This window comes from Bos mutus, chromosome 5 (assembly GCF_027580195.1).
Source record: "Bos mutus isolate GX-2022 chromosome 5, NWIPB_WYAK_1.1, whole genome shotgun sequence".
In the NCBI taxonomy this organism is placed as follows: domain Eukaryota; kingdom Metazoa; phylum Chordata; class Mammalia; order Artiodactyla; family Bovidae; genus Bos; species Bos mutus.
Genome location: NC_091621.1, coordinates 16,353,007 through 16,372,187, shown reverse-complemented (window position 1 = coordinate 16,372,187; position 19,181 = coordinate 16,353,007). Strand labels below are relative to the sequence as shown.

Sequence of the window (19,181 nt, the reverse complement as noted above, 5' to 3'; positions counted from 1 at the left end):
TTTCAGGCCACTTCTGACCCTTCCTGGAAGTATCTACTGACCACGTCACCAGTGCCAACGACATACCCAACCACCATCGATTCAGCAGGGGAGAAGCTTAGAGTCGACGATAGAAAAGGGTCTTAGCGTGTATATAGATTGTACATTTATTTATTATTGTCCATATCCATTAAAGTGACTTTCTATGATAAGTTCTCACTTTCACTTTTTCTTCTTGCCTTTAGAGGTTTCCAGGGGTTTCCCCTCAGCTAGAGCCAACTGTTTCTTCAGATCCAAGAGTTTAGCCACCTCTGCAGCAATCTGGTTCTTGTCTGCCTTCTGTGCCTTCAATTCTCGGACAATATTGCCCTGAGAAGAGAGGGGGTGGGGGAATAAGTGAGACCAGAAAGGACCTATTTAGGATTCAGCTTTGCCAGCTTCCCGTAGGGCTTCAGCCCCACACCTGCTTGGTCACTTCCTCTGTCAGTGCTTGGATCTGCTGCGGTCCAGCTGTTGTCAGTCCAGCTGCTGTCTTGGGGGATGCTTTTGCCTTGAGAACAACAGGACAGAGTTAGCACCTGCTACCATAAACATCTGACTTCAGGTTTGACATAAGATTGCAGGGGCAAGTGATTACCTTTAATGCCAAGGACTCTTCTAGCTAAGACAGGAAAGAAAAACTAAGTGAGGAAGCAGCAGGGCCAAAAGAGATGAGTGAGGGCTACTGAGGGACATGGAGGACTGTTGGTGGGTGAGGCAGTCTTTAGATTTCTCACCTGGCCCCCACTGAAGCGCTGCTTCAGACTTTCAATCTGGTCATTTTCCAATTTTTGGAACAAGGGACTGACCTGTGAAAAAAATTCCAGAATCATCCACTGATGGGGTATAAATTCTTATTTGACTATAAAGAGGGCCTCTCCACGCCAGCTTCTGACATTTAGGAACTCAAGTTTCCAAAAGAAAGGTTGAGTGTACCACTGAGCAAAATACATGCTGACTTCAGTAAAGAATTCAGAAAAAGCACTGGCATTCATTAGGATCAAAGATTACTTGGGCTATTTAATAATGCTAGGTTGATGCAAAACCTTAGAGGAGTACGTACATATTTTTATCACCTTGTCTTCAGAAAGTGGCTACCCTGTATTTTCCCTGCCCCCTGGGTTCTGGCACGAAGGACAGTGAGGATATATGGACTAAAGAAAATATTGGGCTTGTAAACCAATACCAAGGGCTTTATATCAGAAACAAGCCTAAAGTGCAGAGTGGAGGTGAGGGTGGAATGGGTTGTGAGAACAGCTATGAGAGTGTCACACCCAGAGTAAGTTCTTCCCTGAGCCCTCCTCCAAAGGCTGCATGGCAAGGTAGAAATTTTGAAGGACTTCCCTAGTGGTCTAGGGGTTATGACTCCATGCTTCCAACACAGGGCATGCAGGTTCAATCCCTGGTCTGGGAAGATCCCACATGCCCTGGGACAACTAAGCCCATACACAACAACTACTGAGCCCATGTGCCTAGAGCCAACGAGACAAACCACCACCACGAGAAGCCTGTGCACCACAACTCGAGAGTAGCTCCACTTGCCTCAACTAGAGGAAGCCCGTGTGTGGCAACAAAGACTCAATGTAGCCAATAAATGAATAATTTTTTCAAAAGAAATTCTGAAAGAGGCTGGCTCTTCAACTCTCAGACCTACCGTGCCAATCTGGTGTCCTGCTGGTAAGGTGCATAGGAAGTTTGTGGGCAGGATACTGCAGGCTGGAGGTGGGAGCTGCAGCTGGGCTTGGATGGTGGCACTAACTGTAGGCATGTAAGGCTGGAGCATGACGGACAGCAAGGCAGCTATATTCACGGCCAAGCCTGTCACTGTCCCTGCCCGCTGCCTGGGGAAGAAAAAATACTAGTCCAGACCTCCAAGAGGACACATCCAACCAGTCACTTTATTTCTGTAGCCAACCCTACCTTCTTACCCACCTGTCAGCTTCGCCACCTTTAATCCGCTTCCAGGGCTCGTTCACCTGAATGTACTGGTTGCCATGGCGAGAGATGGTGAGGATGCTACGTAAGGCATCCCGGATCCTGGGAAGGAAGGATGCAGGCCAAGGTGTAAGGTCCTGGGGGTACCAGTATGGGGTTGTTAACATGCCAGCAGATCACGGAGTTGAGACAGAGGTGTAGATACTTACCGAACCTTCTCTAGCAGCTGGTGGTAGTGCTGGAGCTCCAGGGTGATATGGGTCAGCAGGCGCTGATCATCAGAGGTGAGCACCATCTCAGGCACAAAACCCCCAAAAAACTTGGACACAAACATCCCAGCTCTGGATGGGAGTAGGGAAGGAAGAGAGAGAAGAAGAGTTACTGCCCAGTCTCCTTACAGAAAATTGGACACGGTTTTCACAATTTTACATTTTCTCAGAACTGAAGCCACCTGGCTCCCTCAAGCTGGAAAGCAAAACTTATTTTCTCTCTCCCCTAAGAAAATGTCTGCACGTGACAGACATACTTTACACACAGATACCCGTCATATAAAGGAAACATATCCCTCATGTAAGGTTTTCAGTAACCTTTTGTTTTTCAGAAGTCAGTAACTTGAAATGATCAAGCTGAAATATATACATTAACTGATATCTAACAAATACATCCTCTTGCAGAGACTACCTACCTGATCATGGTGGTTAATAACCAAATCTGAAAGGGTGGGTAGCCACAGAGATTATTTCTTTAGATTGCAGAATAGCTGAGATAGGGACTAATAATGGAAAGTGAGACTGAAGTGATAAAACTCCAATCTCCTACCCCTGTGCTAAAAAAACCCTTTTTCGGTCAAACTTTTAAGTGGCCTGCGAGTGAACTTGCACTAGGAAAGGACACACTTCTAATAACGTTAATAAAATAATTAGCAAAAATTCACTTTGTGACGAACTCTGCTAAATCACATCTCCACAACTAACTTCCCCCCTTACAAGCCGCTCCCCCCGCCACTCCCAGCTATCTGCTGCCTCTCACCCCTCACCAGATCCCACCTGTTGATGAAGTTGCCCAGGTTGTTAAGCAGCTCGGAATTATTCTTGAACAACATGTCTGTCCAGGAGAAGGCACTGTCCTGCCCTCAGGCCGAATGTACAGCAGATAGAAGCGCCAGATGTCAGCAGGGATCCCTGTGTCCTGGGCCATGTCCCCAAACACTCCCACACCCCGGCTCTTAGAGAATTTCCCATCCTCGTAATTCAGATACTCTGGACAGAGAAGGAGAATGCCAACCATCTGTTCAAATCATGTCCTTCGTCCCTGACCCACTAACTCTTCTTTTCTCAACCTCAGCTCTAGAGTAGCTGGCCTGCATAGAACTTGGGAGATGATTCCTCTCCAATGTGATCTTTTCCCCTTTACTTCCACCCATTACAAAATTTAGCTCTGAACTTCTGCTCTCTTCAGGTCCTTGTTTCCTTTTTCTGGGTTGAGCGTCCATGTTCTAACTGTTTCCTATTTCACCTCAACTCCTAACTCAAGACCTAGCACCTCTCCAGGAATTTCCAAGCACTGCCTTGGTCCTCACTCCCTAGGAACACCCCCATCTTCAGTCTCCCAGGGTACCTGTAGCAATGAGGTGGCTGACCAAGGTGTAGTTGTCCTCAGCTCCTAGGGCTGAAGAAGGAAAGACTATGCCATGGAAGGGAACATTGTCCTTGGCCATGAACTGATACAGGTTCACCTATGAAATATAATTGGGAGACAGAGCTCCTGAGAGCCTCTTCAAAGGCCTAAGAAAGATCAGGTACCCAATCCTAACCACCCCGCTACACATTCACCCTTCTCACAGGCAGTGGGTACAAGTGTGCATGCTCGGTTGTGTCCAACTCTCTGTGACCCCAGGGATTACGGCCTGCCAGGCTCCCCTGTCCATGGCATTTTCCAGGCAAGAATACTGGAATGGGTTGCTATATTCTCCTCCAGGGGATCTTCCCAGCCTAGGGATCAAACCCACATCTCCTACATCTCCTTCATTGGCAGAATTCTTCACCACTGTGCTACCTGGGAAGCCCCATGGACAGGCTAACCAAGAACTACTCACTTGTTCTGGGTTCTTCCACCACTTCTCCCATTGGTCTGTGTAGTTGGCTGTGATGGACAGATAGCCAATGGTGGCATCAAACCAGACATAGAACACCTGGAGGGCCAGGAGGGAGGGGACACGGTTGAATGCAAGCACACCGGAAACCCCTGCCGACCCAGAGTCTCAGATTGAAACAAGGCATAACCAGTGGTCTGTTCTGCTCGCCCAGGGTTTCAACCCCAAAGCTGAATCATACAAGATCTGAATAAAGCACAGGGTTTTTTACCTTGTCCTCAAAACCTTCTAAGGGCACAGGGGTTCCCCACTTGAGGTCTCGGGTTATACAGCGGGGCTTGAGGCCATCTCGAAGCCAAGAACGAATGATGAACCGGGCGTTGGCAGTCCAGTCACTGCCAGGCAATGTCTTCTCCAACCACTCCTCCACCCGCGCTGCCAGCTGATAGCAGAGAAGCACAGAGCTGGTTTGTGACAGCTGCATGTGTGGTCAGCATAAGGATAAATACATACAAGCTTTTTGGAGTCATTTATTGATATATAATTAAAATTAAGGATTCATGACTTTGCCATAGCAATTCTACTTGGGATTTTTTTCAACAGAAATTTTCACATAAGTGTGTATAGATGTATTTATAAGAGAACTGCACCGCTCATCACACCAAAAATTAAAACTAATTCATTTGGTTCAGTAGAATTTAAAGAACTATGGTTTATCAACCAATGAAATACTTATTAAGGCTTTTAAAAAGTATGTAAAGATCTCAGAAATAGATTAACTAAAGCAAACTTCAAAATAGTAATATAAGATATAATCCTATCATTATAAAAATAAGTAATCGTAATACACGGATTAACATAATCCCAAAAAATATATCTTAGTACTTTATTCTCAATGAGATTAGGGGGAACATCCACTTTTACACCATCTATTTCATTCTGAAATTTTAAAAACAAGTGTTTATCGCTTTTGTAAGCAGAAAAACAAAGATAAACCTTTCATAAGGAATGGTTCACATGATTCATCCACAGAAACACCACAGCACCAGCAGCCTAACAACACACTGTCCTGGTGAGGCTGTGGCAAACAGGTGCACACTCTACTAGGAGGGAGGTAAAACTGAACAATACCTACTGAGAAAAATCAGGCCATAAACTACATACACATTTATTCTGGACACAGCAAGTGATCCCTTAAGGAATTTATCCTGAAGACAGACTTCCCACAATACAAAAATACATATGCACAAGGTTATTCACTGCGACAGTATTTTTAACTGCACAATACTGGAAACTACCTGAATGATGAACACAAAAAATTGGTTAAATAAACTATGGTACCCACACAGAATGAAGTACTATGCAACTGTTTAAGTAACAGGGCTTCCTTGGTGGTCCAGTGGTTAACGATACACCGTGCAATGCAAGGGACACAGGTTCAGTCCCTGGTCCGGGAAGATTCCACATGCCGTGGAGCAGCTAAGCCTGTGTGCCACATGCTTAGAGCCTGTGCTCCGCAACAAGACAAGCAACAGCAATGAGAAGCCTGAGCACCACAAGAAGAGTAGCCCCCACTTGCCAAAACCAGAAAAAGCCTTCACATAGCAATGGAGACCCACCACAGCCAAAATATAAATAAATAAAAATTTAAAGGAAAAAACAGTGAATTCCGTGGTGACCAAGTGATTAGGGCTGCACTCTTCCACCACAGGGAACACGGGTTTGACGGCTGGTCAGGGAACTAAGGTCCCTGCATGCTGCCAAAACAAAAACAAAAACAAAACAAGACTGAGTAAGAATGATCTTTATGAGCTGACATGTATGGAGTAGTCCTGATACAGAATGATTTCTAGAACATACTGTTAGGTGAAAAATATAAAATGCAAAATAGTATGTATAGTATGCTATATTTTGTATAAGAAAAAATAGATACGTATGTATACATACATTCATCAGCTCATCTTTATATATATATCAAATGTTTTATATATATATATAAAAGCTTATCTTTACAAAAATAAACACACTAAGACTAAATCAGAAAACAAAACCAATCGCCTACAGGAGACAGGAGAACAAGGCAGCACGGACAGGAGGGGAAGGACCCTTCTCTGAGTATTCTGTTGTTCAGTCGCCAAGTCGTATCCAACTCTTTGTGACCTCGCAGACTGCAGCACGGCAGGTTTCTCAGGGTTTTGATTTAGAAGCATACTAACGTTCTATATTTTCAAAAAACAAGTATGAGGAGAGAAAAAAAAACTAGAAGCAAATGAACCTAAATGATTGGCTTATTTCAGTAACATAATCACACTGAAAGGGGGAAAAAACTGAGCCAAGACGATGTTGAACACATTTGATTACATACCCTCAGTTGTAGGGGAAGGAGCAGGACTGCAAACTAACCCTAAACTCACCTTAGTAGGTTTTTTGGTAGCAGTATGGGTGAAGCAATTCTGAAATTATTTTTAGGTGTACTGTAGGATCAAATAAATGAGTAAATAATGTTGCTGGAAACCAGAGTACTTACTGTGTGGAAGAAGGGAGATAAAAAATATGGGATGAGGGCAAGTGAAGAAGAACTCCAAGGGGCTGGACTGGAATGGAATGTCAGTGTGAACCTAAAATAAAATGCCTAACTTTCTGCTCACAGAGCTGAGAACCAGCTGAGAACCAAAGACATCCAGGAGCAATGAGCACACAAAACTTGGCCTCTAATGCTGTTCCCTATTTAAAAAAAAAAAAAAAAACCACAGCTTGGTGGAGAAATGGTTGGATCCCAGGATGGAACAAGATGAATCTAGAATATCCTGCTATGCTAGAAAATAAGTGCTTAAAAATGATAGGAGACCTCAGAAACGCCCAGAGAAACCACCCTGAGGCTCCCGTTGGCCAAATAAGGAACAATTAGAACATCAACAATATTTAGGACAGGAATCAGTTATAAACCATTGAAAAAAATTGGAATCCATGAGTCAACACTGATGGTAAGTAGATAAATAAATGAATGACGGAGAAGGGTAAGTGTGGAGAGAGTGGGAGAGTTGGCAAATCTTAATAAAAACCTGGTCAGGTAAAAATGGTTAAATAAACGGATGCTAAATTCAGAGGAACCCTTTCAATGAAGATCAAGATACTTGCATGGTCTTAAATGTGCATTTCCACATACTGCTTTTAAGTTGCAAGGGGTGAAATATTAATTACACAGTGGAGAAGCCTAGTAACATCTTGACTGAACAAAATTTACGTCACTGATAAGGGGGAAATGGCCACCACATGCCTCCGGAAAGAACACGGTATCATCTATGCAATATTCCAACTGAGGATGCATAATCTGAATCTAATCATGAAGAAAACAGTCAATAAATGCAAAATGAAGAATATTCTGTTTTGAAAGGGGGATCAAGGTCTATATTCTTAAAAACTGTTAATATCATAAAAGATAAAGGCTGAGGAACCGTTTCAGATTAAGGGAAACTAAAGGACAGAAAAACTAAATACATTAGTCAGAGCCAGATTCAGCACTACAGGAAAAAACATGCTAGAAAGCATATTATTGGAATAACTGACAAAAATGGAATATGGATGGTAGATCACACAACTATATTATTGTTAAATTTCTTTAAGCTGTTAACCATACTGTGGTTATGCAGGAACATGTCTTTTTTCTTAGAAAACATACAATGAAGCATTTAAGAATAAAGAGAATCTATAAGTACATATACATACATGTATGAGACAGAGAATATGCTAAGGCAAATGGAGCAGAATCTTAACTGCCAGTGAATCTGGGTAATGGGTACATGAGGTTCTTGTGGGTAAAGAACACAAGGTTCTTTGTTCTAGGAAATGCTTATTCCCACAACTCTTTCTGCAAGTTTGATATCATCTCCAAATAAAAGTTTAAAAGGAAAAAAAAGGGACTTCCCTCGTGGTCCAGTGGCTAACACTCTGAGCTTCCAATACAGATGGCCCTGGTCAGGGAACTAGATCCCTCAAGCTGCAACTAAAACAGAAGATCCTGAGTGGGGTGCAACTAAAACCTATGACCCAGCGCAGCCAAATAAATATTTTTAAAAAATAAATAGGAACCTCCCTGGTAGTCCAGTGGTTAAGACTCCAGTTTCTAATGCAAGGGGTGCAGGTTTGATCCCTGGTCAGGGAACTAAAGTCCCACATGCCACAGGGTATGGCCAAAACTTTTTAAAACAAATAAAACGAAAAAAAAGACAGATCCACTAAAGTGAAAAATTGGTCAAGACAAATTGTGAAGTAAAAGAAAGTAGACTGCAGAGTAATATGAATGCCATGATCTAATTTACATTAAGGAAAAGACAAAAGGCATAAAAATACTTTCATTCAGCACACCACAACCAGAAAGTAGCTCCCATTCACAACCAGAGAAAGCCAGACTGCAGTGACCCAGTGCAGCCAGAAATAAATTGATTAAAAAATAATAATAATCACAAAAATAAAAATAAAACGTTCACATGCAAGTGCTACAGAGGAAAATGAGCAGCAAAAACTACCTCTTGGCAGATGGGCCTGGCCTTTCACTCTGTGCTCTTTTCCTGTTACATCTTTTTACATTAAGCATGCGTGATTTTAAAATGGAAATTAAAAACATGGGAGAGTGATTTGGTATACATTTGTCTCTGCCTGTCGCTGAGGCAGAGGGTGCAGGAGAGGCTGTGCAGACTGGCTTGAGGGAAAGGCCCACTCACCTTAGGCAGGTCCAGAAACAGGTGCTGAGAGGATTTCACCACAGGGCACGACCGGCAGACTTTACACTGAGGCTTCTGTGAAGGGAAATTCAAGAGAAGGGGTGACCCAGGGCAGGGCAGTTGGAATCAGGCTACAGGCCAGGAGCTGTCCAGGTGAGGAGAGAGGCACAGAGAGATGAGGTCCCCTGTCTGCCACCACACTTCACCCCATTCTCACACCCCACCAAGTAAGAACTACTTACTTGGGCCGGTTCTGAGCTTGGAGACTCAGGTCTGCAGGGCACAACTTTTGCTACAGAGTTTCACGTCTGTGTCCTTTCATTCCCAAGAACAGGAAAAATGCATTCTCTGGAGCACAGGCTAAATAGACCCAGGCTAGACAGCCCTACAGCTGTGTGAGGAGTGAAAAGAGCGACCAAGAGAAGACACTTGAGGAAGTTACGCTCAAGCAGAGAGAGCGGGCTTGCATGAAAAACAAGCGCGGGCCTTCACATGGCAAAATGTCGAGAAATACTTATCTGCATGACACGACATGACTGTACAAACAATGAAGTATGACAGCTAAAGGAGTAACAGTTGGGTGGGGCAAGTCAATGAAAGCCTGCAAGTGAGTTTTGATCTGGGTTTTTGAAGGTGAGAAATTATAACTCTCTCAGGATCTCTCTCCCGAACTCCACGTGCCTGTATCAACTGCCTACCTAACATCCCTCCCTGGATGTCTAAGGAAGCATCTCCAACTTAACAAATCCAAACAGCGTCACCATACTCTACCAGAAAGCAATTCAAGTAGTCTTGCCCGTGTCTGTAGATGGTGCTACCAGCCACCCAAGCTGCTCAAGCCAAAAACGTAAAGTCTCCATTCTCTTGACTTATCTATCACCTCAAATTCTAGTCTGTCCAGTTCCACAGAGTCTGCCTCCAAAACATATCTCAAATCCTTCCCTGCCCCCTCATTCCCCCTGCTATTAACCTAGTCCAAGCTACCATCACTCCATTTCTGAGCTACCGCCACTCTGGCCTCCAAACTGGTTTCCCCGCTTTCTCCCTTGCTTCCCTCCCACCCATTATCCACAGAGCAGCCTGCCATTCCACTCCAAGAGGGCTAACTGTGCCCGGAAATCTGGTCACTGCCTACGTCTTTGACCTCATCTCAACCCACCACCACCTCTCCACCCCCACCCACCGTGAGCCACACTGGTCTTTTCAATTCCCCTTTTCATTGCTCTGCTGCCTTGGGTCTTTGCATTTCCTGGTCCTTCTGCTTAGAATACTCTTCATCCCACTTATCGCCTCCTGGCTCCTTCTCATTCTTCAGTTAAACACTCAGTTCAAATGTTACCTTCTAAGAGGACTTCCCTAATCACCCAGCTCAACTCTTCCCCCCAGAAGTCACTCTGTTACATCTTCCTGGAAGCTTACAGCAACTACATTCTATCTTTAGTGCTGGTCTTCTCTGGCACTAGATAAAAATCTGTCTTGTTCATTGCTACAATGTCAATAACCAGAACTATGACAACGCTACTGTAAAGACTCAAAAAAGTTTGTTGAATAAATGAACAACTACCAAATGAATAAACATGGAGTAGAAGAAAGGTGGTATTTATGGAAGAAAGGAAGAACTAAACAAGCGCAGAACAGCTGGTGTGAAGCAGGAGAAAAGGTAGGAAAGTATGAATTCAACTTATCTATTTCCCAGCACAATGCCAAGCACATAGTAAATGCTCAGTATGAGTGATCAGTTGCTAAGACTAGAGTAAAAAGAGCCACTGGTGAAAGGTCTTGAATGCTAAATCAAAAATCCTATGGAGGGACTTCCTTGGTAGTCAGGTGGTTAAAACTGGATGCTCCCAACGCAGAGGGCACAGGTTCAATCCCTGGTCAGGGAACTAAGATCTCACATGCCAAAACAATAAAAATTAAAAAAAAAAAAAAATCCTATGGACAATAAGGTCCTACTGTATGGCACAGGGAACCATGTTCAATGTCCTGGGATAAACCACAATGGAAAAGAATATAAAAAAGAATGCATATATATGTATAACTGAATCACTCTGCTGTACAGCAGAAATTTATATAACATTATAAATCAACTATACTTCATTTAAAAAACATTCTAAGTGACAGTCCCTTAAAACTAGACACTCTCTCCTTCTAGGCTCCCAGGAGACCCTCCTCTTACCTTGAGCTCAATGGCATTGATGAGCTTGCCACACTTGTCACACTGGTCACCCCGGGCTTCCTCGTAGCCACAGAAGGGACACACACCCTCCACAAAGCGGTCAGCCAGGAAGCGGGCACAGTGCTCACACCGCAGTTGCTCCACAGTATCTTGCAGCACAAAACCTCGGGCCAACAGCCGCTGGAAGATGTCCTGGGTAATTCTGACGAGATGTGGAAGGGACCAGGGAAGTCAGAGGAAGCAATGCACCCTTCCTTCCTGCCACTCCACCTAGGACCCAAACTCACCCAGTCCAAGTGCCAAAGAAATCAGGGAGAGGCCCTCTAGTCATCTGTAGGGAGTTTACTGATGAGCCCAGACCCCTCACAACTCCCCACATGATCTCTTTCTTCATCACTCTAGAATTTACTTTGGTCAAATACAGATTTATCTGTTTTGTATTCTTTGTTAACAAAAATCTCCAAAAGGATAGGACTGATTAGTTCTTTGATATGTCCTAAAAATTAAATCAGTCCAACTGCTAAACTGCACAGCACTCTCGGGCAGCCTACCTACTGTGTAGTATTTACAGGCATGACAATCAGACAGAGAATGAATGAAGAGAATGAATGTTTGCTATAAACACACAGGAGTGGGAGGGGCTGTCCTAAGACTGTAAGAGAAGGGAGGCGGGAGGGGCGAGGCAGATCCTTCCTGTGAGCGTAAGTCCTGTCTCTTCCCCACCTCAGAGGCTCCTGCAGCCCTGGTCAGGCTTCTGCACACAACGACTCCCCATAATAATGTCTGAGACACATCACATTTCAGGACAATACCCAGATGTTTGGGGGCAGGGGGAGCAACAACTTTGGTTCCTTCTGTCTTTCTGTCCCCTCAATATTCCGACTGCCCCCCACCCCCTCCATTTATGATTGATCAAAGGACACCTACTTGGTCTGCTGTGGAGTGGTAGTCCGACCAAAAAAGTCAAACGAAATATTAAACCAGCGGTAGATGTCAGCGTGGATAACATGGTACTTGTCACAGATCTCCTGTGGGGTTAGTCCCTCCTCCATAGCCTTGGTCTCTGTCGCTGTACCATACTCATCTGTCCCACACAGGTAGAGGGTGTTCCACTGACGGAGCCGGGAGTACCTGAAAAGGAATGTAGTGATCATGAGGCCCCATCTCAGCTCCCTCCCTGCACCCAGGATCCTTCCAGTCTCCCCACTTGAGGCCTATTTCCTTGGGGCGCACTGCCTCCTTGGGGCCCTCCCCCAGTAGCTGGCCGCACCTTGCAAAGACGTCGGCACTGAGCACACAGCCGATGATGTTTCCAAGGTGGGGGACGTTGTTGACGTAAGGGAGGGCGCTGGTGATGAGCACATTTCTCTCCCCAGCCACGGGCAACCTGGTAGGGAAAAAGAAAGAGAACAGTCCAGGGGGAGATGAAAGGGTCAAGAGAGACCCAAAGTGCACGAAGCAGCCAGATGCATCTATTCTACTGCCCAGGGTCACGTCCATCCGAAGTCTTTCCTCATATGAAGCTGCTGGAGCTTAAACTTCCCCGGAAGCCATGAGATCCCTCCAGCTGCGAATACAGGGCCCTGCCCATAGCGAGCAAGCCTCGTGTACTGCTCCTAAGGAGGCTCATTCCCACAAGGAGCTCTGTCCCTCTTTATAATCCTAAGTGCTCCTTTCCATCAGCTGGTTCTCAGGCTCCAGCCTCCTAAGTACTGACAACTCTCCCCAGGCTCTCTTCAACCATCATTCACTAACTCCCTGGACTTGAACACCACCCAAGAACACCTCTCCCCTTCTTTCCAAGTGCTATGTTAGCATTACCTCTAGTCAGGACCTGAAATGCTTACAATCCATCAACCCACACACAAGCGTTCCCAAGTCCTCTCATATCCCAGGACTTTTCACGCCCTAACCCATATGGGTCAGCCACTTCCTCATGGCCTGTCTCAAACCAGCAGGCACCAGCCACTGCCTTCATAGCTATAATCTCCTCCCCACTGTCCCAGGATCATTCCTAGTCATGCCACTCAATCTGCCGCCAGAGGTCACTCAATCTGCTCTTCTCTCTCCATGCTTTGTCACCCATGACAGCTCGGCTGAACACACCCTATATCCACCACCCTCCCCAGCACTAACACCTCACTAGGGTTCATCTTTCCAATCATTCTTTTTTTTCAGTTTTAATATTTTTTCTTGAAGTATAATTGATTTACAATGTTATTTCAAACCATTCTTAACTTACAACGGCCAACTCCCAACAATTACCATGTTCTTCAACCGTAGGCACCCTGCAGGCTCACCGAGTCTCGGAATCTACTAACAGAGACTCCAGAGTGTTAACTACTAACAGAGGTGTTAACCTCACCCTTCTTTCCCAGCTGCATGCTGTATATCTGGTTAGACGGTCCATCTACTTCCTGGAACATTTTACAGCTCATTTCTTCAGGAAGTGCTCACCAATCTCTCCTGCATTCATTGACTTTTCTCCCCATGACTGAATACCATAAATTTCTCTGAAATCCAGCTTAGAAAGCTCCTTCAGGAAAACCCTCCCTCACTGACAATCGGCCTTCCACCCAGTCATTCTTGTACCCTGACCCCCTAAGCAACCTGTACCACACACGCTGCAGTGCTCCTTTCTGTGTCGCTCTGTAACGTCTCTCTCATCTTGTGTGTGCTTACTACAGTGGAGACATAAAGGTGAGTATGCCCAGGGTTCTGCCCTCAAGGAGGGTACATTCTATCACATAACTTCTGACTGGGATCAGTGCGATCAGAGGTACAAAGTGCTCACAGAGGTCAAAGGAAGTTGAGCATCTCCAGCCCAAGACTCCACAGAGGGACTTCCCTGGTGGTCCAGTAGTTTAGAATCCACCTGCCAGTGCAGGGGACATGGGTTCCAGCCTTGGTCCAGGAAGATTCTACATGCCAAGGAGCAACTAAGCCCATGCACCACAGCTACTGAGGCTGCACTCTACAGCCTGTAAGCCACAACAACTGAAGCCCACGTGTCTAGAGCCCATGCTCAGCAACAAGAGAAACCCACGAACCACAACTGGAGAAAACCCACACGCAGCAATGAAGAGCCAACACAGCCAAAAATAAAGACTCCACAGAGGCAGAACTACTTGGGTTGGGTTCTCAAGAATGGGTGGGAATTTGCCAGATTCAAGACTTTTGGGGTGCACTTCAATCAGAAGCAAAAGCATTTGCTCTAGCATTTGCTCTAACACCAGCTGTCTCCTCCTCTAAGTATGCATTCAAACAAGTTAGCCTGTATAGACACCTGAGAAAGTCTACCTCCTATTCTTTATTACCTTCAAATCAATCCTCAGTAGGTACTCACAGAAATATTCAAAATGAGTGATTGAATAAAAGATGAACTTTCACTAACTCATTCAAATTTTACCATTTTCTACCAAATACTTGACCCTGTGCTACAAGATACTCCATGTAAAAGAAAAGAGAGTCCCAACCTTCAATAAGTTTACAGATTAGTGAGGAGACAGACACGTAGAGACAATTACCATAAAATGTGACAACGGGAGCTGCCAGAATATGAAGCACTTAAGACTCTCAAGCTGTACAGAGAAGGACATGACAGACCCAGTCTCCTGAACAACTGTCCAGCAGGTAGGGGAGACACAGGCCTTCCAAGAAGAGCATGAGCAAACACACCAAGGTGTGAGTATATGATCTCAGCCTGCCTCCTCTCAAAGCTCATTCTGACCCAGCTGTCCCCTGACTAACCAGCCTCCAGCCACTGGCCTTTTAGAAATTCCTTATAAAGATGCTTCCTCTATCTGAGACAGCCTTTCCCCAGACTTACCCTTGCCTGAGTAACTCCTACTCATCTGGCAAGTCTTAGGTCTCCTTTTTCTCTGGCTGTACTGCGCAGCTTGTGGCATCTTAGCTCCCCCACCAGGGACTGAACCCAGGCCCTCAGCAGTAAAAGCATGGAGTCCTAACCACTGGACTTCCAGGGAATTCCCACAATTGTTAGTTCAAATGTTGTTTTTTTCTAAGTTAACCTCCTGTGACATTTTCTCACAGCACTTGTTTTTTCCTTCATACTACTTACAGTTTTTAAAATACCTGTCTATAACACTAGACTCAAAGTGGCATGACAGCAGAGTCTTGTCTGTTTGCTCCCCTCTGTAGACCCAGTTCCCAGCACACAGGGCCTGACAAGGAGTGGACACGTAAATCTTTATTGAACAACATGTTCAGAACTACAAATACTTCATTTCGATGGAAAAATCTACATACGGGTGTGACTTTTTTTTTTTTGGCCACACCACACAGCTCCCTGACCATGGATTGAACCCAAGCCTTCACCAGTCAAAGCACCAGTCTTAACCACTGGACCCAGCCAGGAAATTCCCACTATGTGTGTGAATATTATCTTAGCTATCAGAAGAGTGATAAAACATGATGCTAAGCATGCAGGCAGGAGCGAGATCATGAAAGACCAGGTGAAGTACACAAAGAAACAATCTGTAGAATTCTGAAAAGGAGGATGAGATGATAATATCAGCAGTTTTAAGCAGCCATCTGGTGACAATATGGAGCACAGGACAGCAGGGAAGGAGAAGGTAAGAGATGGCAAGGCCCCACTCCAGGTTAGCAGCAGTGAGGACAGGGAGAAGGGATGGATACAAGGACTCCTTAGGAGTTAGAATCAATGACCTGGTAATGGAGTAAATGATACAGGGAAAGATGAGAAAATGGTACAGATAGATGACACCAAGATTTCTGGCCTGGATCTTTAGGTGGAAGGTGGGAGTCATTCACTAAGACAAGTGACTAAAGGAGAAAGAGAAGCTGGCAGGGAAGGTAAGAGATTTGGTTTTGGACATGATGAGTTTGCAATGCCAGTGGAGGTGGAGAATCAAGGAGGTAGTCTGACAGATGTCTAAAGCTCAGAACAACGATCTGAACGGGAAAAACAGACTAAGGTACAATCAGTAGGTAGAAAGTAACTGAAAACACAGGTGTGGGGGGGAACTGAGGGACAGTATGTCCAAAATATTAGCCAAGAGATTAAGAGGATAGAGAATTACAGAAAGGTCAGCGATGGGGATTAAACAGGCAGGAACTGGCTCTATCAACAATTTCCACATAAGAAACCAAGCCCCACTCAGTCTGTGCCTACTCACACTGGATTCTGCTGCGGCCGAAGAGGGGGCAAGCTTTCCAGGCCCTTCTCCCAAGCAGCTACAGCCACGGCAATCTCCTCCTCAGACAGAGTAGCCAGTTCCTCCTCCTATGAAGAGTGGACAGTATCCCTCACCAGGTAAGAAGGGCACACAGAGTAAGGAAATTCTCTCCAAGAACTGACATAGTTAACAGCTGTGCTCAAACTCTCTCTCCAAGCCACCCCCGCCACCTCAGGCACTGCGGCTGTGTGGGTACCCCTCTTCTTTGTTCCAAACCTCAGGCTCATTGCTGACAAGCCTGCCCTCAAGGGAGCTGGGCTGGGGCTGCTTCTGGAGGTAGGGCCGGAGGGCCAGGACACCCTGCTGCTTCAGCACAGTCTCTGCAGCTCGCTGACATGGCTCCTGAGAACTCAGTGTCTGGAACCAGCTGTGCAGGGCACCCAGCTCCTCTGTGGGCATGGGAGAAAGGAAACAATCAACAAGACCTAGAATCGGTAGCTGGAAGGGGACCTCCTCCCCTTCTTTATGAAGTTTCTCTAGCTGCCTTTCCCAATTCCCTCAGCTGTCTTTCTGCTATAGTTGCCCTGTCAAGTTACAGCTAAGAATAGGTCCTCAATAGTCTACTACCCACTCTGTAACCCCCACACCAAGTTCCTCAGGCTGGTGGGGAAGTGATATGCACAGTTCTCACCAGGGAGATAGGATGGGTCTTGGAGTAACGGGTAGAGCGCTCCCCACAAAACAATATCAGCTAGAGATTCTGTCTCCTTTGTTGAGAAACAAAAAGAAAAAGTACACAGGTGAGACACTCAGTTTCTTCCCATGGATATAATAATACTGTACATTTCCTAAACACTTATTAAGTATCAAGCACTGTGTTAAGCATTTTAAATTATCTCAATTCTCACAATAACCCACTGAGAAGGGTACTAACATCACTCCCACTTCAAAGACGAGAAACAATGAACATTAAAGAGGTTATGAGTTTTAAAGGTTACACTGCCAGTAAGGGGCAGTTGAGGGGGGAGGGGTTGAACTTTGAATACAGTCTTCCTCCTTAATTCTTATACCATACAGCTTTTCCCAACCCTGATTTCAAGGCCCAACTCACCCCAGCCAGGAACGGACAGCTCCGACGACTCAAGCTGTGGTCAATATGCGTCAGGGCTCTCCGAACTGGGCCAAGAACATCTTCTCCCTTCTTCCCTTGGACCACTAAATAGTACAGGGCAGCGGACAAAGCTGGCTGAAACACAGGAGACACGGGTCAGGACGGCCGTGCAGAGCAACAATCTGCCTGCCAACCCCCACATCTCAGTCCCACCTGCAGCTCGGTTGCTTCCCATTCCAGCCACTGGTTGGTGAGGTCATCTTGCTCCCAGCCAGATAACAGAAAGAAGTATCTACCCAGGGAGAGAGCAACAGAGGGAGAATTAAAGGGGCTCGTTGGTCGAGTCCATTTCTCACGCCAGTTGTAAATAAGGCCACACAGAGGACAGTAACCCGATTTTATTCAGCCACCTCCCTGCATCAAGGACCAATACTGACCGACAGATTGCACTGGTGGAGAAGAGGTAGTTGCCACTATCCAGCTGCAAGACAGGGACCTTAGGCCGGGTCAGGAATGGGACCACACACTCTGACACAGGGGAGGAAGATGGGTGAAAAAGAGAGACAAGAAATACTATGTCAACTTAAAAGGACATCTTCACAGTCGTGGGGGGGGTACTAGGAGGGCAGAGGGGGGTGTGGGGGAGATGGGCAGTCACCAGGAGAGGGTCCAGGATAAGACCTCTGAAAGGGGGTGGGTCCAGAATGAGCTGGAGAGACAAGCAGGTGTTCAGCTGAAACAGATGGGGACTGCAGAGAGGATGTGGTGGTACTGGGGTAGTGCTGCAGCCAAGAACTGGAACAGCTGAAGATAACCAGGATATCTGATGTTTTCCCAGGTGGCTCAGTGCTAAAGAATCCACATGCCAATGCAGGAGACACGAGTTCGATCCCTGCGTCAGGAGAAGGAAATGGCCCCACCCCAGTATCCTTGACTACAAAATCCCATGGACAGAGGAGCCTGGCGGGCTACAATCCATAGGGTCACAAAGAGCCGGACACAACTGAGAGACTGAGCACAAGAATATCTGAAAATGATCTGAGCTACCCTGGGAGAACTGACAAGAGAACCGCTTAGGAGTCACACAAACAGATAGCTGGGAATGAGAAGAGGTAAACCGAAGGGAGCATGTGTGTCTGTGTGTTTAGGAGAGAAAAGTAGGGTTTCCTAAGAAAACCTGGGGGTTATCATATGAATGACGTGTGGGGAGGGTACCTAGTAGGTATGGGAGGTTGGAGAGGGGAAGGAGGTTCACCGGAGTGAGACAAGGTCCTGAGAGAGGAAGGAGGGGAGACCAGAAATTAGAGAAGGGTACACTGAGGCTAATTAAGGGAAGTGACTGATGAAAGATGTCACTGGGAGGGAAGAAGGTATGGGGTGCTGAAGGATAACGTGGGAGGAAATTGACGGGAGTGCGTGGTGTTGGGGCCTGGAATGTTGGCGAAGACAACTGTGGGGTCGTTGTCTGCGTGTTCCAGTCCCGCCCGTCTCATCCACCGCCCACTAGCGCCAGCTCGACTACCTTCTGGGCCTACAGTGCTGATGAGCAGCTCCGCTCTGCCCTGGGCCCTCCCGGCCGCGGCCAGCACAGGCAGACTCCCCGGAGCGCCCTCACTCACGAACAACCTCATTTCGCCGTGGACCCCACGCTGATGCAACCGGAACCGGTCTCCCGCCAGAGGGCGGACCGACCGCCGCGAGGCACGCCGGGAAATGGAGTCCCGAATGAAGCCGTCCCCCTGGCCTGGCTCCCGGAAAGCTGACTGTTTCTCCCATCATGCAACACTAGAAAACAGGAAAGGAGTGTCATAGAGATGGAGAGGCCTTAGATGCGGTGCCAGAGCGACACATTATTGATGGGAGGACCGGAGAAGACCTTAACGTGTAGGGCCCAGCGCACTTTAATCCTCTAAAGCAGCCAGAAGCCGGTGACGGAAACCGAGGGCCCCACTTTCTTGCTGAAGTG

General features: G+C 46.2%; 1 protein-coding gene across 1 annotated transcript; it reads right to left on the bottom strand.

Moving 5' to 3' along the window:
- Positions 1-130: 130 nt before the first annotated feature.
- MARS1 (methionyl-tRNA synthetase 1) lies at positions 131-18,960 on the bottom strand. Its single transcript, XM_005901687.3, is given in 22 exon segments — positions 131-348; positions 443-529; positions 756-827; positions 1,673-1,859; positions 1,951-2,055; positions 2,163-2,294; positions 3,000-3,087; positions 3,090-3,212; positions 3,571-3,688; positions 4,049-4,144; positions 4,317-4,487; positions 8,767-8,841; positions 10,946-11,147; positions 11,873-12,076; positions 12,216-12,332; positions 16,105-16,211; positions 16,381-16,553; positions 16,796-16,871; positions 17,216-17,350; positions 17,429-17,507; positions 17,653-17,743; positions 18,738-18,960. Coding segments are annotated over 22 exon segments (2,694 nt in total). The 5' UTR covers positions 18,847-18,960; the 3' UTR covers positions 131-201.
- Between the last annotated feature and the right edge of the window lie 221 nt (positions 18,961-19,181).